The sequence below is a fragment of the Grammomys surdaster genome, unplaced genomic scaffold, assembly GCF_004785775.1.
Source record: "Grammomys surdaster isolate TR1022 unplaced genomic scaffold, NIH_TR_1.0 212, whole genome shotgun sequence".
In the NCBI taxonomy this organism is placed as follows: domain Eukaryota; kingdom Metazoa; phylum Chordata; class Mammalia; order Rodentia; family Muridae; genus Grammomys; species Grammomys surdaster.
This window is the reverse complement of record NW_021604657.1, coordinates 3,309,443-3,326,796: the sequence shown is the minus strand read 5'-3', so window position 1 is coordinate 3,326,796 and position 17,354 is coordinate 3,309,443. Positions and strand designations below refer to the sequence as shown.

At 47.3% G+C, this 17,354-nt stretch overlaps 1 protein-coding gene and 1 pseudogene across 2 annotated transcripts; both read right to left on the bottom strand.

The window, feature by feature from the left end:
- Window positions 1-598: 598 nt before the first annotated feature.
- Mycn (MYCN proto-oncogene, bHLH transcription factor) lies at window positions 599-6,468 on the bottom strand. 2 transcript variants are annotated; one of them, XM_028772236.1, is made up of 3 exons: window positions 6,155-6,359; window positions 4,131-5,004; window positions 599-2,108 (listed from the first exon to the last, which is right to left on the bottom strand). In XM_028772236.1, exons 2-3 carry the CDS (start codon window positions 4,912-4,914, stop codon window positions 1,504-1,506), a joined length of 1,389 nt encoding a protein of 462 aa, XP_028628069.1. In that variant the 5' UTR covers window positions 4,915-5,004; window positions 6,155-6,359; the 3' UTR covers window positions 599-1,503. The 2 variants fall into 2 exon arrangements, with proteins under 2 accessions (XP_028628069.1, XP_028628070.1); XM_028772237.1 differs by lacking the exon at window positions 4,131-5,004 and having other exon boundaries at window positions 604-2,108; window positions 6,155-6,468.
- A 7,155-nt stretch (window positions 6,469-13,623) lies between these two features.
- Window positions 13,624-17,354, bottom strand: part of LOC114625038 — a 7,744-nt pseudogene continuing 4,013 nt past the window's right edge.

Below are 17,354 nucleotides of genomic sequence, written 5' to 3'. Positions count from 1 at the left end.
ATCTCTTCCTAGGGGAAATTTTTAGGTATAAGTCCTTCCAAACAACTAGAACAAATGTTTATGTGAAATGCAGATCCAACTTGCCAATTTTATAGCTTATTCCAAACTTTGGGGGTGGTATCCACATTTTATCTAAAATGCTTTGAGAGTTCACGTGCGTGATAGTGCTTCCATAACTGGACATGCCTGGCACACACCTATCATCCTAGCACTTGAGAGATGAAGGGATCAGTAGAGCATGCTCATTCTCAGCTACATAGACCAGACTGTGCTGGAGAACCTGAAGAGGCCTTAAAAAAAATAAAGGGGTAACAGATGGCTCAGGGGTGAAAGTCACTTGTTACTGTTGCAGAGGACCTCTGCTTGGTTCCTAGACTTGAACTCCAGTTCCAGGGGATGTGACATTGTGGACACACTCAAGACAAAATATTTGAAAGTGCTTTAACACCCATTGATTGCCTATTGAAAATAGTTGGTTCTAATCTGGAATCCACAAACCCATTTACCCCTCCAAGTGGGACCAGTATCCTCCTCCAGCCAGGATTCCACACCGACTATTTGTAGAGTCTGAAGCCCAGCTAGGAAGGAAAACATTAACTTGCATCATTTAATTACTATTTATTTTCATAAACATGAGGTATTTCAAAGTGCTCTAAGGTGCAGCACTAAATATATACATTTTGAAGAAATTAAACACAGAACTTTGCCATTTTACCCAGTTCTATGCACCAAACATGAACAAATACAGTAACAAGGAAGAAACAGGCTAGGAAAAAAAGGAATATATATATATAGTAAAATTTCTTTACAAAAGTTTCTTAGTTCAAAAAGTGATAAAGTAATATCTACTCAAAACTTCCACAACTCATTTTCATACGAAAATATAAGTATCAAATTTAGTTATGTATCAGCATCATACTAAAGTATACAGGCCGTGTAGGAATTAGTACAGTACATAACAGATTAACAATATATTTGTATACAAAACATGCTCCTCAAACATTGAGGTATTCTTACAGTACTTAGGTGTGAACTTCCAGTCTAATACTGGCCGCAAGAGCCACCTCTCATTACCCAGGACGTATACAAAAGGCGGGTGTATCAATGGTATTTACACAACTGTTCCCAGGGGCATCAAATGGCAACCCCCCTTCTGTGGCATTTGCTGGAACTTAAGCACCATTGTAAAAAGAAGGAATGACTGTTTGGAAACTTGGACCGGAACAAGGTGACTTCACAGCTTCCCGAAGCTCCTAAGTGTCCCGAACTTCCACGGCTGTCACCAGGTGATATGGAGGAGGAAAACAAGCCACCCAGCATCCCATAACTCAGTTTTTTTTCCAAGGTCATGGCAGAACCCCGCGTCCTGCCCCCTACCCAGATCCAAACTCGACAGGGGACCGATTTGAAAGTAAACCAACATTCTTAATGTCAACACAATGTTTGTTTAAAAAAAAAAATCAAAATGTGCAAAGTGGCAGTGACTGTCCGTGTGAGAAACATTTAGCAAGTCCGAGCGTGTTCAATCTTCTTTAGCAACTGCTGCTGCCTCGCCTGCAGTTTCTCCTTTTCCAGCAGGAGCTGGTGCTCGTTGGCCTGTAGGGCATGGACGTACTCGGTGGCCTTTTTCAAGATGACCACCTTGGCGGCCTTCTCGTTCTTTACCAGCTCGGGCACATGGTCCCTGAGCGTCAGGAAGCTGGAGCGCAGGTCGTTGCGGCGCTGGCGCTCCAGGATGTTGTGGTTGCGGCGACGCTCGCTGTCCTCCGAGTCTGAGTTTCGGGGGCTCAAGCTCTTAGCTTTTGCTGGAACGACACTTTTGAGGGAGCGTGGAGAAGCCTCGCTCTTGATCTTCTTCTGTGGGGGCGCGTCCTCGCTCTCCACATAGGGTGAGGGTGCAGCATAGTTGTGTTGCTGATGGATGGGAACACAGCGCTTGAGGATTAGCTCGCCGGGCTGTGCTCGCCCCAGGCCCAGAGCGGAGGTCTTGGGACGCACAGTGATGGTGAAAGTGGTGACTGCCTTGTTGTTAGAGGAGGAACGTCTCTTCTCTACGGTGACCACATCGATTTCCTCCTCTTCATCTTCTTCCTCGTCATCTTCATCATCTTTGAGGCAAAAAATATTTTCAGGTTAATTACACGATTAATGTACACTCGTTTAAATCAGCTAGGTTTGCTGACATAGACTGATCACAACACGGACAAGACGTGTGTGTGCACACACCCACCCCATATTTTTCCTTCCCCAGGTGATGAGGGGCCAGCAGAGCACTTGCCTAACAAGAAAGGACCCAGGGTTCAACCCCTGTTGTCAAACTTTTGAGTATGTGGCAGAAACTCGAGGAAGCCAAGCTAGACTCGTAATGAACCGTTGTCGGTATGATTCTGGAAAAAGGTTAGTTACTTAACTCCTCTCGTCCTCAGCTTCCTCAGCTATTCAGTGGGGGTAATAGCCACAGTGTTTGAGTTTGGCAGACAATAAGTAGACTTGGCGACAGATGCTCCGTAAGAGGAGCTTTTAGCATAATCACCAGCCAGTCTGCCCCATGGATTTACTTATACACACTTCCACAGCCACCCTTCAGACTGGAGGCTCCTCCTTTGGTAAAACACATGGCTGGGTTTTGATTCTGCCACCCTTAAAACTCTAGGAACAATCTCATTCACCACCACAACAACCTTTTCTTGTGAGAATATGCGTTGTACAGAGTAAGCAGTTTTTCATCTAGGGAGAGATCAGATCTCAATGATAAAGCTCTAATCCACAGTAGCTACGCATCCCAACCGTTGGGAGCAGTGCCCGAGTAGCAGTAACAACAACAAAAACATGTAGCGTTCTATGTGTATTCTGACTTCCTCGTTTGCTGCCAGGCTAGGAGAGAAAATTATGGTTTAAAAAATAAATAAAAGCAAGCATGAAAACCAAAACACATCTTCTGCTTTATCTAGTGAGGACCGGAAAGCTGAACAATTGTGAGGCTTCGTCTAAAGCTGAAATGTTAGGCTGCTCCAGTCTGTAGGTCCCTTTAAGGCAGTGTTTTGGTTTTCAGCCAAGAAGACAGCTGTTGGAAGGAACTGCTTCCTAACAGAAAGCTGTCAAGGCACAGACATTAAAGGGACAGAGCCCTTTCAAAGTGCAGGCTTATCACCGAGTTTCCTCCCAGGAGCCTTCGAACGATCCCTCCTCAGTCCAAGAGGAAATTTAGACTTTTTATTCTTTGGCATTGTGAAAACACTGGTTTCCAAGGTCTAATGGGAGGGTTAACTCGAAGGACAGGGCCAGACAGGATTTGGGTAGTGTGGTAGGTAGCCCCAAGAAAAAGGTTTTCTTTTTAACCCTTCCTTTCCGCAGACGGCCCAGATAAATGCTTACAATAGAACCAATGAATCCTTCCAGGGTGTGTGCATTCCTAAAGAGGGGTAGTGGTAGGGACCCGCCCTCACCCTAGGTTTTTGGAACACAACTCAGCTCAATTAGGTCAGAAATTCCAGCTAGGAAACACAACGGAGCAGCACTCAATCAAAACCGGAAAGAGACTCCCTGAAAACGTACACAACCACTAATGCACTTGCTGCCAGCTGCTGAACTGGAGTGGAGGGGGTGCCCCAATCACCCCCAGTCTTTTTTGATCCCCTGCCTGACTTGCGTCAGACACAACGCCGCCTGCTGGCCACGCACCAAACGCAAACAGCCCACCACCCACGGAGGGCTCAGAGTCCTTGGTGGGTGGGGAGGGGAGGAATTGTCAGGTATTCTCCTAACTTTTGGAAGTGGGATTGTGAACTGCCCTGGTCTTTCAGGGAGTCTTTCCCCTTCCTTGACCTGGCTTACAAGAACCTCTCCAACAAACTAACATTTCAGTCCAGGTAGCTTTCCGACCCTACAGCTTGACTGAGCTGGCCACCAACTTTTCCCACAGTGAGGGCAAGCCTACAACAAGGATTCCCGAAAAAGAGGACAGAACAAATTTAAGGGAAGGTGTAGCTGGGGTTTCCAGCCTCTTCTATCCCGGGAGAGAGGTGAACAGAAGAGAATCACCCGCACAAATCTACGATAACAAAGGGACCACAGCACCCCCACCTTCCCAACATCCAAGGAGGTAGCAAGGACCCTGCTCTAAGCTTTACCTGAGTCGCTCAAGGTGTCCTCTCCGGAGGTGCTGAGGGCCTTGTGCTCCCCACTGTTGGCAGGACGGCCTCCTGCACGAGCAGAAGCAGCCACCGGGGTAGCAGTCGGCACAGACACACTAGTGACCACAGCGCTGGTCGCCGGGGCACTGGTCGGGGCAGCGGGCACCGACGCCGACTCTCGCTTGTTCACCGGGAAGGGGAAGACCACGGCGGGGTCCACACATTCGGCAGCCGGGTGGGAGAGATCGGTAGGCAGGGTAGCCCCGGTGCGGCCAGCACTCGCCGACCCACCAAGGGCACGGCCCCCGGGGCTGCTGGCACCCACTCCGGGAGCCGGGCAGGATGAGCTGGCGCCCGGGGGCCCGTGGCCGTGCTGAAGCTTTTCGTTCACTGCGCGCTCCAGCTTCTCCCGGGCAGAGAAGCCGCTCCACATGCAGTCCTGAAGGATGACCGGATTAGGAGTGAGGCCACCCAGTCCCCCAAGACCGAAAGCATCCTCCTCGGCCGGGTTGCCCCACAGGTCGGCCTCCGGCAGCAGCATCTCCGTAGCCCAATTTGAGGGCTCCGGGCTGTGCTCTGGAAAGGCGCGGCTGGGCGACAACGGGGGCGTGGGCAGCAGCTCAAACTTCTTCCAGATGTCCTCCCCTGGTGGGGTCGAGTCGGGACCGCCGAAGTAGAAGTCATCTTCGTCCGGGTAGAAGCAGGGCTGCAGTGAGTCAAACTCGAGGTCTGGGTTCTTGCAGATCATCCCTGGCATGGTGGACGCGGTGCAGCTGGGCATGGGTTCGCCTCTCTTTTAATATCTCCGCTCTTTTTAATACGGGGGAGTGCTTCCTTCCCCTGGGGAGCAGAGTCGCGCCAATCTCCAACTCTACAACCAATAGACAAACCAAGAGAGAATGAGCCAAAGGGGTGGGTTGGTGGGGGGACAGGCAGTGAGAGCCCCGAATCTCTTCTGCAAGCTCCCCACAGCTCTGGAAGGTGGAGAAAGTTGAGCCTCTCCCCTACTCCCTCCTTTTGTGTACAAGCTGTCTAAGACTGGGGGTGGGAGGGGGCTTGCAGATGCAGGGGGTGGTGTGGCTCTCTGCAACTTTGGAAACTGCCGTTTCATTCACACAAGGCACTGCCTGGGGGAGGGGGTTTGTTCAAGCTGCAGATCTCAGCTCTTACTAGCGCGACAACCCCACTTGCACTAGTTGCTCAAAGGAAGTCTTTGCTCTCTAGTCCAGCTACCGGGCATGGGATTGAAGTACCTTTCAATCCCCTTTTGCAGAAATGCGATCACGGGAGCGCAAACGCTAACGGGGCTCAGAAAACTTTATTAATTATTAAGAGCCTTTCTCCAGTCTGACCAACAACAGGCACTTATATACAAGCCCTCTCTACTCAGAGCCTCAACCTTGAAAGATATACCCTTGGGAATCTCCTGGTCTGCCTATACCCACCTATACCCTTTCCAATTCCCTCCCTTCAGAGACCTCAACCTCTTCCACGGGGAGAAAAAAGGCTGAACCCCATTCCTAGGAATGGTGCAGCGGCGCTGGCGCGATGAGGGTCGCCTTAGAGAATCGCGTCTCCTAAGCTGGAGCAGCGGTGACCTACATTATCACCCTAGCTTCGCCTAACCCCTTTTCCTTCCTTCCCCGCGGCACCTTTTGGAGAACCCCAGCTTAGGGTGGGGACGCACCGGTTCCCAGTCAGCTCACACTCAGACAAATCTTGTGGAGCCGGGCGAATTTCTTTTCGCTAAAGCTATTTCTCTGCCTGGGCCAGGGCTGTAAAAAGGATTAGGGCGGGTCTCTTCCAGCCAGGGTGCCTTCGGGTGCTGAATAGGCTTTTCAGGAAAAAAAAAAAAACCCAGATGGTTTTGTTTCGGAAGCAGACACGGCGTGTTGTACCCCCCTCCCCGAAAAAGCCCGGCATATTTGGGCGCAGGGTGCGGAGCCGCGTCCAGGGGCTTGCCTAGCCGCAGCGCTCCGCCGTTCCTCGGCGCTCGGAGCTTTGCAACTACCGCTTCTTACCTCCCGCAGACTGCCGGGGATCCGGAGGCGACTCGGCGCTGGGGTCTCCGGGTGGGCTGAGTGGGCGGCGGCGGGAGGGGGGTTGTCCTCGGGCGGCTGCAGTGTGTGCGCGCTTACGCCTGGCTAGCGCTCGTTCGGCTCCAACCCAGTTCCCAGGAGCCCCCCGCATCCACCCAGCGCGTCCAGACAGATGACTGTCACTGGCTGCGCTTTGAAGCTCGGGGGATATTATTAACTGAAAAAATCTGACACACCCGGGGGGCGGGGAGAAAAGGGGGCTGTGGCGCAGACGAGGGGGAGGGAGAAAGGCAGAGGCAAGCGGCTTTTCCCCGCCCTCTTGATTTCCATAAAAATCAGGGGAGGCGCCAAAGCCTTTCGCGCCAAAAGCCATTTGCTTTTCTTTTTTTTCCTCTCCCTCTCCCTCTCTCTCTCCCTCCCTCTCTCTCTCTCTTTCTCCCCCCTCCCCCTCCCTCCCCCTCTCTCTCTTTCTCCCCCCCCCCCGTCCCTTTCACCCCTCCCCCCTCTCGTTTTTCAGACTGCAAGCTGCAAAGCTGGGAAACCCGAAGCGTGCTCCTCCCTCCCTTTTGGACCCCCCGGGCTTGCACCCGCTGCACTCAATGTTTTTTTTTTTTTTTAAAGGTCTCTGGGTGTGTGCTGGGAGTGGAAAGAGAGGTTTCTAGCCCGGTCCCTGCGTGGACTGCGTGTGTGTGTGTTCAAGATGAGCTCCAGGCCAAAGTGGAACAAGGCCTGGCAGAGGGGCCGTTCGTGTGTGATCTCGAAAGGCGGCTATGGGAGTGCAAAATGGGAGGCCGAGGACGCGCCCACGTAGGAACGAGACCGCAGGAGGTTTCTAGTTTCAAATTGAAAGGAAGGGGCGCCCCCCTTGTTTGAAAATAAATAAGTGCGGGCTACGAGGGTGGCGCCTTACTGCTTTCTTCGGCCGAAGGCGACACCTCGCGGAGACCAAGCAGAAAGCGGAGCCGCACCGCCCAACCTGGGAGCCCGAGTGGGGCCACCCCCCGCGAGACAGCGAATCCTCGCTACCGCGGAAAGGATTGTGGAATGCGTGGAGGGGCGTCCCCTAAAGTCGCGCCCACCGTTTCCAACAAAAGCCTTTCCGAAGCCAGGGTTGAATTCCAAACAGCTGCATTCGTTGCCCAAACCACCGCTCAGTATACCTTGAGTTCATATTAAGGGTGGCATCAAGAAAGCCACCATCAACTTGGCCTCTTTGTGTCCCATTTGCCTCACGAGGTGGCGTGAACAGAGAGAGTGCGACATCTTCTTTAGATTAGAGCAGGGTGCATGTATTCTTCGCTCCCAACCGTGGGCAAGTTTCCCTCCCTCCCCATCCCACGGCGTCTCACTTCTGTCTAGGCAAACCTTGTTTCCTAAATGTGAAGCTAAAAATAATTGCTCTTGTCCTACAAAACTTTCCAGGAGTGACCTGGGTCCCTGGGCGAAGCCCCTTTCAACACACATTCTCAGTAGGGTAGGATTTACCCTTAAACCCTTAAGCTTGTTTGTGGGGAAGCTTCTCCGTTTCCCTCTAAATTGAAAATGACACCCCTCATTCACCTCCACAGCGGAAGAAGACAATGCCTAGAGCATCAAGGTCAAAATGTTGTGTATTAGCATGTGTGAAAGTCTTCCCATCTGTCCCTGAATGCCTACATAATTCTGGGGACTAAGGCAGATTCTAGGAAGTAGCCTGTGAATGAAGGTGAGCCATCCTTCCAAGAGCCTTTATTATTGGGCTCACATATGTAAAACCCATTAGCTTTGTAAAAAGCCTTTAACACTCTCATTTTCACACCCCTGGCCTCTTCCAAACCAAGCCCTCCCGCTGAATTCTCCCTCGAGATGCTAGCTCTCTGAAAACTTTGCCTCCTATTGTAATTATACATACACAGCAGGGGCTATATGGTAAGTGCTCCTGGATGTTGATGGAGGTAGGTAGCATTGAAAAGGACCTTTTTAGACAACCAGATCTGGCAGGTTAGTTTTGTTTACTAGTGACTGCGTCGGGGAGAGATAGGTGTGGCTCCCAGAAGCTTCTCTTTTTGTTGTTGCTTTGGGGGGAGGAGGAGTGTTTCTGTTTGTTTTTGAGCCAAGGTCTCCTAGAGCCCAAGATTACCTTGAACTCCATTTATATAGAGGATGACTTTGAATTGATCCTCTTGCCATTACTCAAAACTCTGTGACTACAGGTCTGTGACACCACATCTAGCTTCCAGAATCTTCCTCAGAACCTCAGCAGCACACACCCACATCAAGGACACTTTGACCTGCCTGCTAGAACTCCCTCAAACAGCAGAGGATTGGGAAAGTGGGTCAAGATGGCCTAGTTAGTTATGGATAAAGTCCTCTCTCTCCACACCTGCACTCTTCACTCTGCTAAAAGAAAAGGGGGGACAGGGAGCCTGTGACCCGGTTACGTACCCTCCATGCCTCTGAGCAAATCCTTTATCTTCCCTGGACCTTAATCTCTAATCTCCTGCTCTTAATGCAAACCAGCAATTACTGAAATTACCAGCAAGTCTGAATCTGAAGGTTAGTAGAATGATAAAAGTCAGTAAGTATTTATTGGTACCTTCATTGGCAGGTAGAAAGATAAAAGACTGTGCATAGAGAAAAATTACCTAATATCCATTCTTGGTGGATTTGCTGAGAAGCCCAACTATTCTTCTTACAAATAAATGTTGATGCACTCACTTCAAGATTCCAAGACACACACACACTAAAGGAATCTTTGGTGGACTTCAGAGCCAAGACTTTGTTCACATCTTGAGACCTAGCATGGATCAGGGCTTCCTGGGCCTCACCTACACCAGGAAGAACAGAGACACACCTAACAGGGATGGCTCCTTTGGTTCATAAGTAAGATAATGGAGGGATGTTGCTTTAATCTTCCTCCCTCTGTCCCTTCCTTCTTCCCTCCCTCCCTCCCTCCCTCCCTCCCTCCCTCCCTCCCTTCCTCCCTCCCTCCCTCCCTTCCTTCTTTTCCAAATGAAATAAATAAAAATAGCTTACAGGTACACAAACACAGGAGGATTTAATCCATGACTGGTTAGTAGACCAACGACTTCATCCAGCTTTAAGGTTTCTCCTAGGACCATCTTACTGAGTCCAAACTTCCTCTGTCCAAATAAAGGCACAGTCCCTTGTGGTATTGTACTTCAGCACTCGTGAGGCTGAGGTAGGGAGTTCGAAGACAGCCTAGACTATACCACAAGACCCCAGCTCAACAAAACAAAGGCCCTGTATATTTTGCTTACTAAATAGTTTAAAAATCCCTGGATCAAGCTGGTAAGATGGCTCAGGTGGTAAGGACATTTGCCACTATGTCCAACTGCCTGAGTTCAATCTCCAGGACCCATGCACATGGTTAAAGAGGAGAAAAGACTCCTGCAAGTGGTCCTCTAACCTCCACATGCATTCTGTGGCACACAGGTCAACACATAGACATACTTTAAAAAAAAAATCCTGGAGATCAGTTGACTATTTTTTAAAAAGTCGGGTGGGGAGTGGGTAAGGAGGACAAGGAGGAAGTATTGTATGAAAGAAAAGAGAGGAGAAAAGAAAAATGACATTCTGTATTGCACAATAAATAAATAAATAAATAAATAAATATGAAAATAGGCCAGATTTAAGATTTGATTGCAAAAAGTAGAACTATCAAAAAGACAGATTAATATAGCAGAAAATACACTTAATAACACTTCCATAGATGGGAGTCTCACAAAGGATGAGGCTTGAAGGATGGTCAAGTGACTGAGGTTCATGCAGTGTCCCAAGCTGCCTAGTGTTCTGGGAGCTGAGGGAAGGAAACACTGGCTAGTAAAGCTGTCTTCTCAGACAGATAAAGTCTCAGGTATTATTAACCCTGTCTGGAAGTGGCCCACAGAGTAGGTGAGGGAGAGTCTACCTTGGCTGGGTGTCACAGAATAAATCTCGACTGGGAGATAAGAGACCTGGAGAGTAGATTCAGAACAACTGAGTTACGTTCCCTTTGGAGGATGTCTTTATGTAGATAAAGGGTATGCAGAAAGAGCTAAGCCTACACTTACAGTTTCCTCTCCATCGTTCCTTGAGTTCATCAGCACTCAAAAATGTCATATTTGTGATGGCACTTCCTGAGTAAAAATTATATTCCCCGTGCAGGAAGAGATCCTAGAAATTGAATGGAGGTAAGAAATAGCCAGAGAGAAATCTGGTTCCAGATAGGAATGGGTAATTGCCAAACAGGAAATGCAAATCGAGCACAAGTGAGAAGAAGGGCAACTTCACCAGAGTCAGGACAATGCAAATTAAATCTCAGGGAGATTAACAATTCAGTCTAGCAGATTGGCTCAAGAAGGTGGTGAAGTTGGGGAGTGAGAGCTAGGAATACTTTCATACACCACTGGTGCTTCTGTTCCCAAAGCTGAAAGAATTCCACTCTAGAATCCACCCAAAAAGAGACAATAAAGCAAGAGATATCTTTAGTGGGTTAGGGAACCTGCGGCTAAGCCTGGCAACTTGGGTTTGATCCCTGCATTCTACAAGGTAGAAGGAGAGAATCAGCTACTTAGAGTTGACCTATGATCTGCCCAGTCCTTAACAAAATAAATAAATATGCAATGTAAGACAGTGTTTTTAAAAGCCTGAGAATAGTGGAGCCTATCTGTAAACATCAACACTTGGGAGAGAGAATTGGGAAGATTAACAAATTTGAGGTTACACTGGTGGTGCCTTTAGCAAGATTCTGTTCCAAACAAACAAACAAAAAAACAAAACAAAACAAAACAACAGACCAAACTGAGACTCCATCAGTGGCATTCACCTTTAATCCCAGCACTGGGGAGGCAGAGGAAGGTGATTGATTTCTGTAAATTGAGACTAGAGTGGTTTACAGACTAAGCCATACCCTGGATGAAAGGAGGGAGAGAAGGAGGAAGGGACAGAGGGAGTGGGGGAAGGGAAACAGAGAGACATTAAGTCAAATCACCAAGAACTGCTTCAAGGTTGTCAATAGCAAAAACACTGTAAGACTTCTTAGTGCTTATCACCAAGCTGGGTGTGTTGCCTGTAATCTTAGTGCTAGAGTGGCTGGGTCTAAAGAAATGAAAAATTGGTGTTGGCCTGAGCTAACTAATAGGGCCAGCCTAGGTTATATATAGGAGTTTAAGGCTAGCCGTGGGTGGTGTAGCAAAATCCTATCTCAAAATAACCCCCACATACACCGCCCACAACCAAGACACACACAGTAGGGCCAGCAGGATGGCTTATTGGGTAAAAGCGCTTGCTACCAAGCACAGTAACCTGAGTTGGATTCCCTGGGACCTACACAGTAGAAGGGGAGAACCCACTACCACAGAATTGTCTTTTGACTTTCACAGGCATGCTGTAGCATGAGTGACACCCTCACCCCCTCCAATAATAATACTTTCTCAGAATCAACAACATATGGTGCTCTTTTAACAGCGCTGGGCAGAGATAGTAAGCTCTACTCTCTAGTAAGCCTTACAATCTTGAGGATAAACACCAGATACTCTACACTGCACTGTGCTGCCAGGCTATGGTGCTTGCTAGATTTTGAGTTATGCGTATTTGTTTTTAAGTGTGTATATATCAATATATCATACATATATTATATTTTTGATGCCAGGAGTTAGACCCAAGGGTCTTCTTCAGGCTAAATATGTGCTCTATTATTAAGTTGCTCCTAGCCAAGGTTAAGGGCTTTAAATACACTTTAAAAACAAAAAACAAACAAACAAACAAACAAAAACTGGTAGTGGTTTTGTTGGGGTACACATGCCACCTAAATCAAAAAGCATGTGTAGGGGCTGGAGAGATGGCTCAGCTGTTAAGACCATTTGGCTGCTTTCCCAGAGGAACTGGGATTGATTCCTGGTACCCACATGGTATCTTATAACTGCCTGGAACTCCATTTCAGGGGATCCCATATAATAATAATAATTATTACTGTTATTTAAAAAAGAAGCATGTATAATATACCAAAGAATTTAATATATAGTCACTAAAAAGAAAACATGTTACACATACCATAGGCAATGACTTTGAAACTGTCTGTAAGTACTGAAGAAGATAAGCAAGGCCCTTGAGAGAGCTCAGTGGGTTGCCGCCAAGCCTGACCACCTGAGTTTGATCTCAGGATCCACATGGTGGAAAGAGAGCAACAATTCCTGCAAGTCACCCTCTGACCCCTGAGGACATACCATGGCACACAAAGACTCCTGTAACATACCCAAACTAAATAAATAGAAACAAAATTAAAAAGAAAAGGATCAAAGGATGGATCAGCGTGTCTGGCATTTGAAATAGATGCGTATTTACATCTATCTATAATACCTGTGATGGGGAGATTAATTATCAACTAGACACAACCTAGAATCATCTGGGCAGGGAGTCTTGATGAGAGATTGTCTAGGTCAGGTTGGCCTGTGGGTATGTCTGTGAGTGATTGCCTCAGTTGATGTGGGAAGACCTCGCCCACTGTGGGTGGCACCGTTCTCTGGGATTGGGTACTGAGCTGTATGCAAGTGAGTGGCAAATATTTTCTTCTTCATTCAGGACTTCATTCTCTTTCTGCTCTTGACTGTGGAATACCAGCCGTTTGAACTTTTTGCTGCCTTGATTTCCCTGCTGTAGTGAAGTGTAGCATGGAATTGTGAGCTAAAATAAACCTATTCTCCCCAAAAGTTGCTTGTTTTGACTAGAATAAAATCAGAGCATTTGGGATGGCAGGGGGGGCTTTTCTCTTGATATCATCTTTTCACATTGGTGGGGTTAGTAATAAATTTATTTTTTTAAATGATTTTTAAAATATTTAGTTATGTGTGTGTCTTTGTGGGTTCATGCTACATGTGTGCAAAGGCTCATGAAGGCCAGAAAAGGGCTGGATCTGGAGTTACAGGTAGTTGTGAGTTACCTGATGAGTCTGTGGGGAACTGAACCTGGGTCTCCTTCAAGAACCAAATGCACTCTTAAGCCTTGAGCTATCTCTTTCCAACCCCTGTACATGTAATTGTTTGTTTTTTTTTTAAATTTGCTTACATAGTTAGTCATTTATGGCAAGTAAAGGCTCGTTTTGCAAATCCCAAACTCACCCTTAAATCTGTATTTTCTTACCCAGATTTGCTGTTATTCTTTCTGACCACTTGCCACTGAACTCAGCATTGAGGGGTTCAGAGGGGCTGAAATGAGGCAAATTAAGCGGTGGTTGAATTTGGATCACAAGCTGACCACCACAGGTGAATGAAGCATATAATATTAGAGGCACCCCAAACTAGGTGCATGGGTTTTGTCCTTGGAGGCTGGAGGAAAACTTCAAAGCCAGCATTGAGAGAGTTTAGCGAGGGGTGAGTGTATGGCTGAGGGGTTATATCGGCAACACCATTTTTTTTTTTTTAAATCCTAGGACGTTTATTACAAAGGTAAACCCTGAAATCCTTGAGATGGGCTTATCCGTAGGATTTTTGGTATCGAGCATGGGCACCTCTAAACTTTTTGGATTCGCAGCGATGAAGGGTCTAATCATACTGGATGAGGATATCGTTGATCTCCTTCTTAACGGCTTCATCCACATATTTTTGGTAATAAGGCACAAGGGCTTTTGAGATGGACTGTTGGACGGCATAAATTTAGGCCACATAACTACCACCCTTCACACGGACCCGGATGTCCACATCAGTAAACCTTTCCTTGCTCAGAAGCAAAGCAGGCTCCGGTGATTTGTACTGTAGCGTGCGTGGCTCGATCCTCTCCAGGGGACGTCCATTCAACGGGATGAGCCCATTTCCTCGTTTGCAGTGGACCACAGCTGTGACTGTCTTTTTGCGTCCGAAGACCTGCAGGATTGCAGCAGCCCCTTAAACATCAGAGCTACAAGTATGAACCTGAGCACCTCACCGCGTTGTGCCGCCACCGGAAAAGGGTGGCAACACAATTCTAAATGCTAGTTCTAACCATAGTTGTAAGGCAGCCATTAACAAGCAAGATTTGACTACTTGTCCTCAATAGGTCAATGATGCAGCCTAGTAATGGTGGAAAGCAGAGAGAGAAGGTGCATTCAATGTGATAGCATCAAAGAGAGGAACAAATAAAGAGGTTCAGTGCCCCCCCCCCATCCCAGTCCTCCAGTTCATTTTTGATGTCTGGAGAAGTATAGGACTAAATGGAAGGAAACAGGTATTTGTGACACAAGAGTCCTAGTTGTTCAACTCACCTTTGATGTAGCATTGTCTCAGCTTCAGTGTCTCTTGCAAGGTGCTCTAATAACAATTTGCAAGAACTCTGTGAGATCTGTGTAATCATGTCCCTGAAGACAAGCTCCCTCTCTGGCTGGAACCAGGGCCCAAGGCTTTTTCTTCCCCTAAGATGACACTCCTGGGAGAAATTCCAACTTCTTGAGGAGTCACACAAGGGTCCCTTCGGAATTGGGTTGAGGACAGGACACCCTACGATGTGGGATTTGGCTTACTGATTAAGGTCTTTGTGATTTTTCCCTGCTCCCCCATCTCTTAGCACCGAAGCATAGAAAAGTTTTCTCTGAATCCTCTTTACCTACCTTAGGCAAGATCCTCTGGATGAATGCAATTGTCCTGAACCCCTGTCCTGGAACAACTTCCTGAGGGAGACTGGGTTAAATAACCCAGAATACCACATCCACCCCAATGTAGTTATAGGCTCTCACCTGTTCATCAGGCCCATTCATCTTCCTGTTCCCTCACCAATCATTTATTTTCTACCAAGTTGCATACTTCATCTCTCCTCCAGGAAGAGTTTGTAGCCTTCAGAATTTCATTGGGTTGTTGGATGTTCATGTTTCGATCTTGTGCTTCTCCCAAGCACATAGTAATCGGCAAGCCTATCTCCTTGAATTGAGCTAGTATCAGTTTATTTCATAGACCTAGTCAGGCAGCCTTCAGAGAATGAAAGGAATCACAATATAATAAAAGGCAAGCAACACAAACAAGACACCTCCAGCCTTATCTTCATTCAATGCTACCAGTTTACTGATTTAAAAACGGGAGAGTCCTGTAAGCTGTGGACTCAATGGGCTGTCTGGTTCCTGGATGGAAGCTTCAAGAGACACCCAGACCCTCACACATAGTGAAGCCTTCTCTCAACCTCAGAACATTCCAGACACTTGGAAAGAGGACTGAGGCAAGGGGAGTTAAGTACTGTGCACTGTGGAAAGCTAAGTGAATAGACCGAAATTTTGTTGAAGGGTTGGAATTTCTCTAACACTCATTCTCTTAAAGATAAAAGATGTCCTTGGAGACTGGCAGCTCTGGGGGATGGATGTGGGGTGTTGTGGCCCTTGAAGGCTTCTCACATGTGTGGAGAGCCTCAGGCTTCCCCTTGGTTTGTTCTTGGGGTACCAGTCTCATCTGGAGACCCTAGAGGGCCACAAGGAATTCTGATTCCAGATCTGGTTGTCCAATCTCTTTCTCAAAATCTTCTGGGAGAAGCAGGCTTCCTCCACCATTGTTCTTTTTGGGATTATTTCCCAGGTGTCTTTGCAGGATTGTGGCTTGGCCAGTTTTGCCTGATTCTAGTTTTAGAGCTTCTTCTCCAGTGGTCAGCATGTTAGATGTCCAATCCCACCCAACACTTCTTGCTGGTTTCACTTTCTTCCTAGGGTAGATATAGGTCCCCTTCACTGCAGGGTTGACCCTGGCCTTCAGAAGGAACTGGGTGAAAGAGTTAAAACCTGCCTGGGGACCTTTCAGTTGTTTTCTGAGTTTAGCTCATGGTTGATGATAATTATCGGTGATTTCATCAGCTCATTTCTAGAAACAGCTGCTTCTGGCCCAGTAACCCCTTCCCTTTCTTCTCTGCTCATTCAAATTCTTTCCTCAGAGCTCAGCCTGAGGCTGTCCTAGAAGTCATATAGCCTCCCTTCTCCAGCCTTGCTGTCTCTTCTCCTAAATCTTAAATCTCCGTTGCCTGTGTCATTGGGTTCATGAATATGTAGCTCTCTTAACAGGACCTGAACACTGGGGCCCCCTGCCCCCAGCCTTTGTGTTTTCCATTACAGCTGCAGAACCCAACCCTGGGATCTTGAATCATCAAGCTTACTTCTGTGTTACGAACTTGTTTCTCCTGTTTTAGTAGTAGCAATAGAACCCAGGGCCTTGCACATGCTAAATGCCAGGCAAGACTTCTACCACTGAGCCCTTATTTTCTCATTTTAAAATTAATATCTGGCATGGCTCAACCCCCCTGATTTGTTTATACTAGAGACTCAGCAAGGTTTGGCTGCATCCCTCCCTTCCAGTCCTTCAACAAGGTCACCATGAAGCCTACGTCGGGAGGACTCTAATGGGACTTCAATGATCCTTCTACAATAGTTCCCTTTTAAAGCAACAGTTAGGAATCCTTCCTCCAGACATGCCCTCTCCTTGGGCTGCCCTTCTCCCTCTTAGCTTGTCCAGGAACCCAGGTAACTTTAGACCTGGAACAAGGAATATGAAGTGTAAGATGGTAACACAAAGCCAGAGATCAAAGGGGAAGGACAACCTGGGGTTCTTCAAGCCTAGATTGGTGTTTTATTTATTAAAGAATCATGCATGAACCATTTAATGTCTCTTGGCCTCAGTTTCCTGGTTCATAGGTGGGAAAGATGACCATCAATTCACACCCGACACCCCAAATGCTTTCATACCACAGAGGGGAGATGGTATTCATGAGCAGAAGGTACTTGTCCAATTTGGGGTTCCATAACAAAACACCTGAAGCTCAATACTTTATGTAGTAAAGAACTTATTTTCTCTCACGGTTTTCTTCCAAGATGGAAGGGCCACACCTGTGGACACCTTCCTGCTGGCAAAATTCTGAGGAGGTGAAGTACATCATGAGCTATGAGAAACCGAGTGAGTGGTCAGGAAGCCCAGTGAAATAAATTTTTTATAATCTGTTCACTGACTAATCAATCCATTAATCCATCAATAGATCAATCCATTCTTGAGGCCAGAACCCTTGTCACCTCTTTAAAAATCCCATATGGTCTTTTTTCTTTTTGCTGCTGCTTCTTCCTCTTCCTCTTCTTCTTCCTCCTCCTCATTCTTTTCTTCCTTCTCCTTCTTCTGTTTCCCCTTCTTTCTCCTCTTCCTCCTCCTCCTCCTCTTCTTCTTCTTCTTCCTCTCTCTCTCTCTCTCTCTCTCTCTCTCTCTCTCTCTCTCTCTCT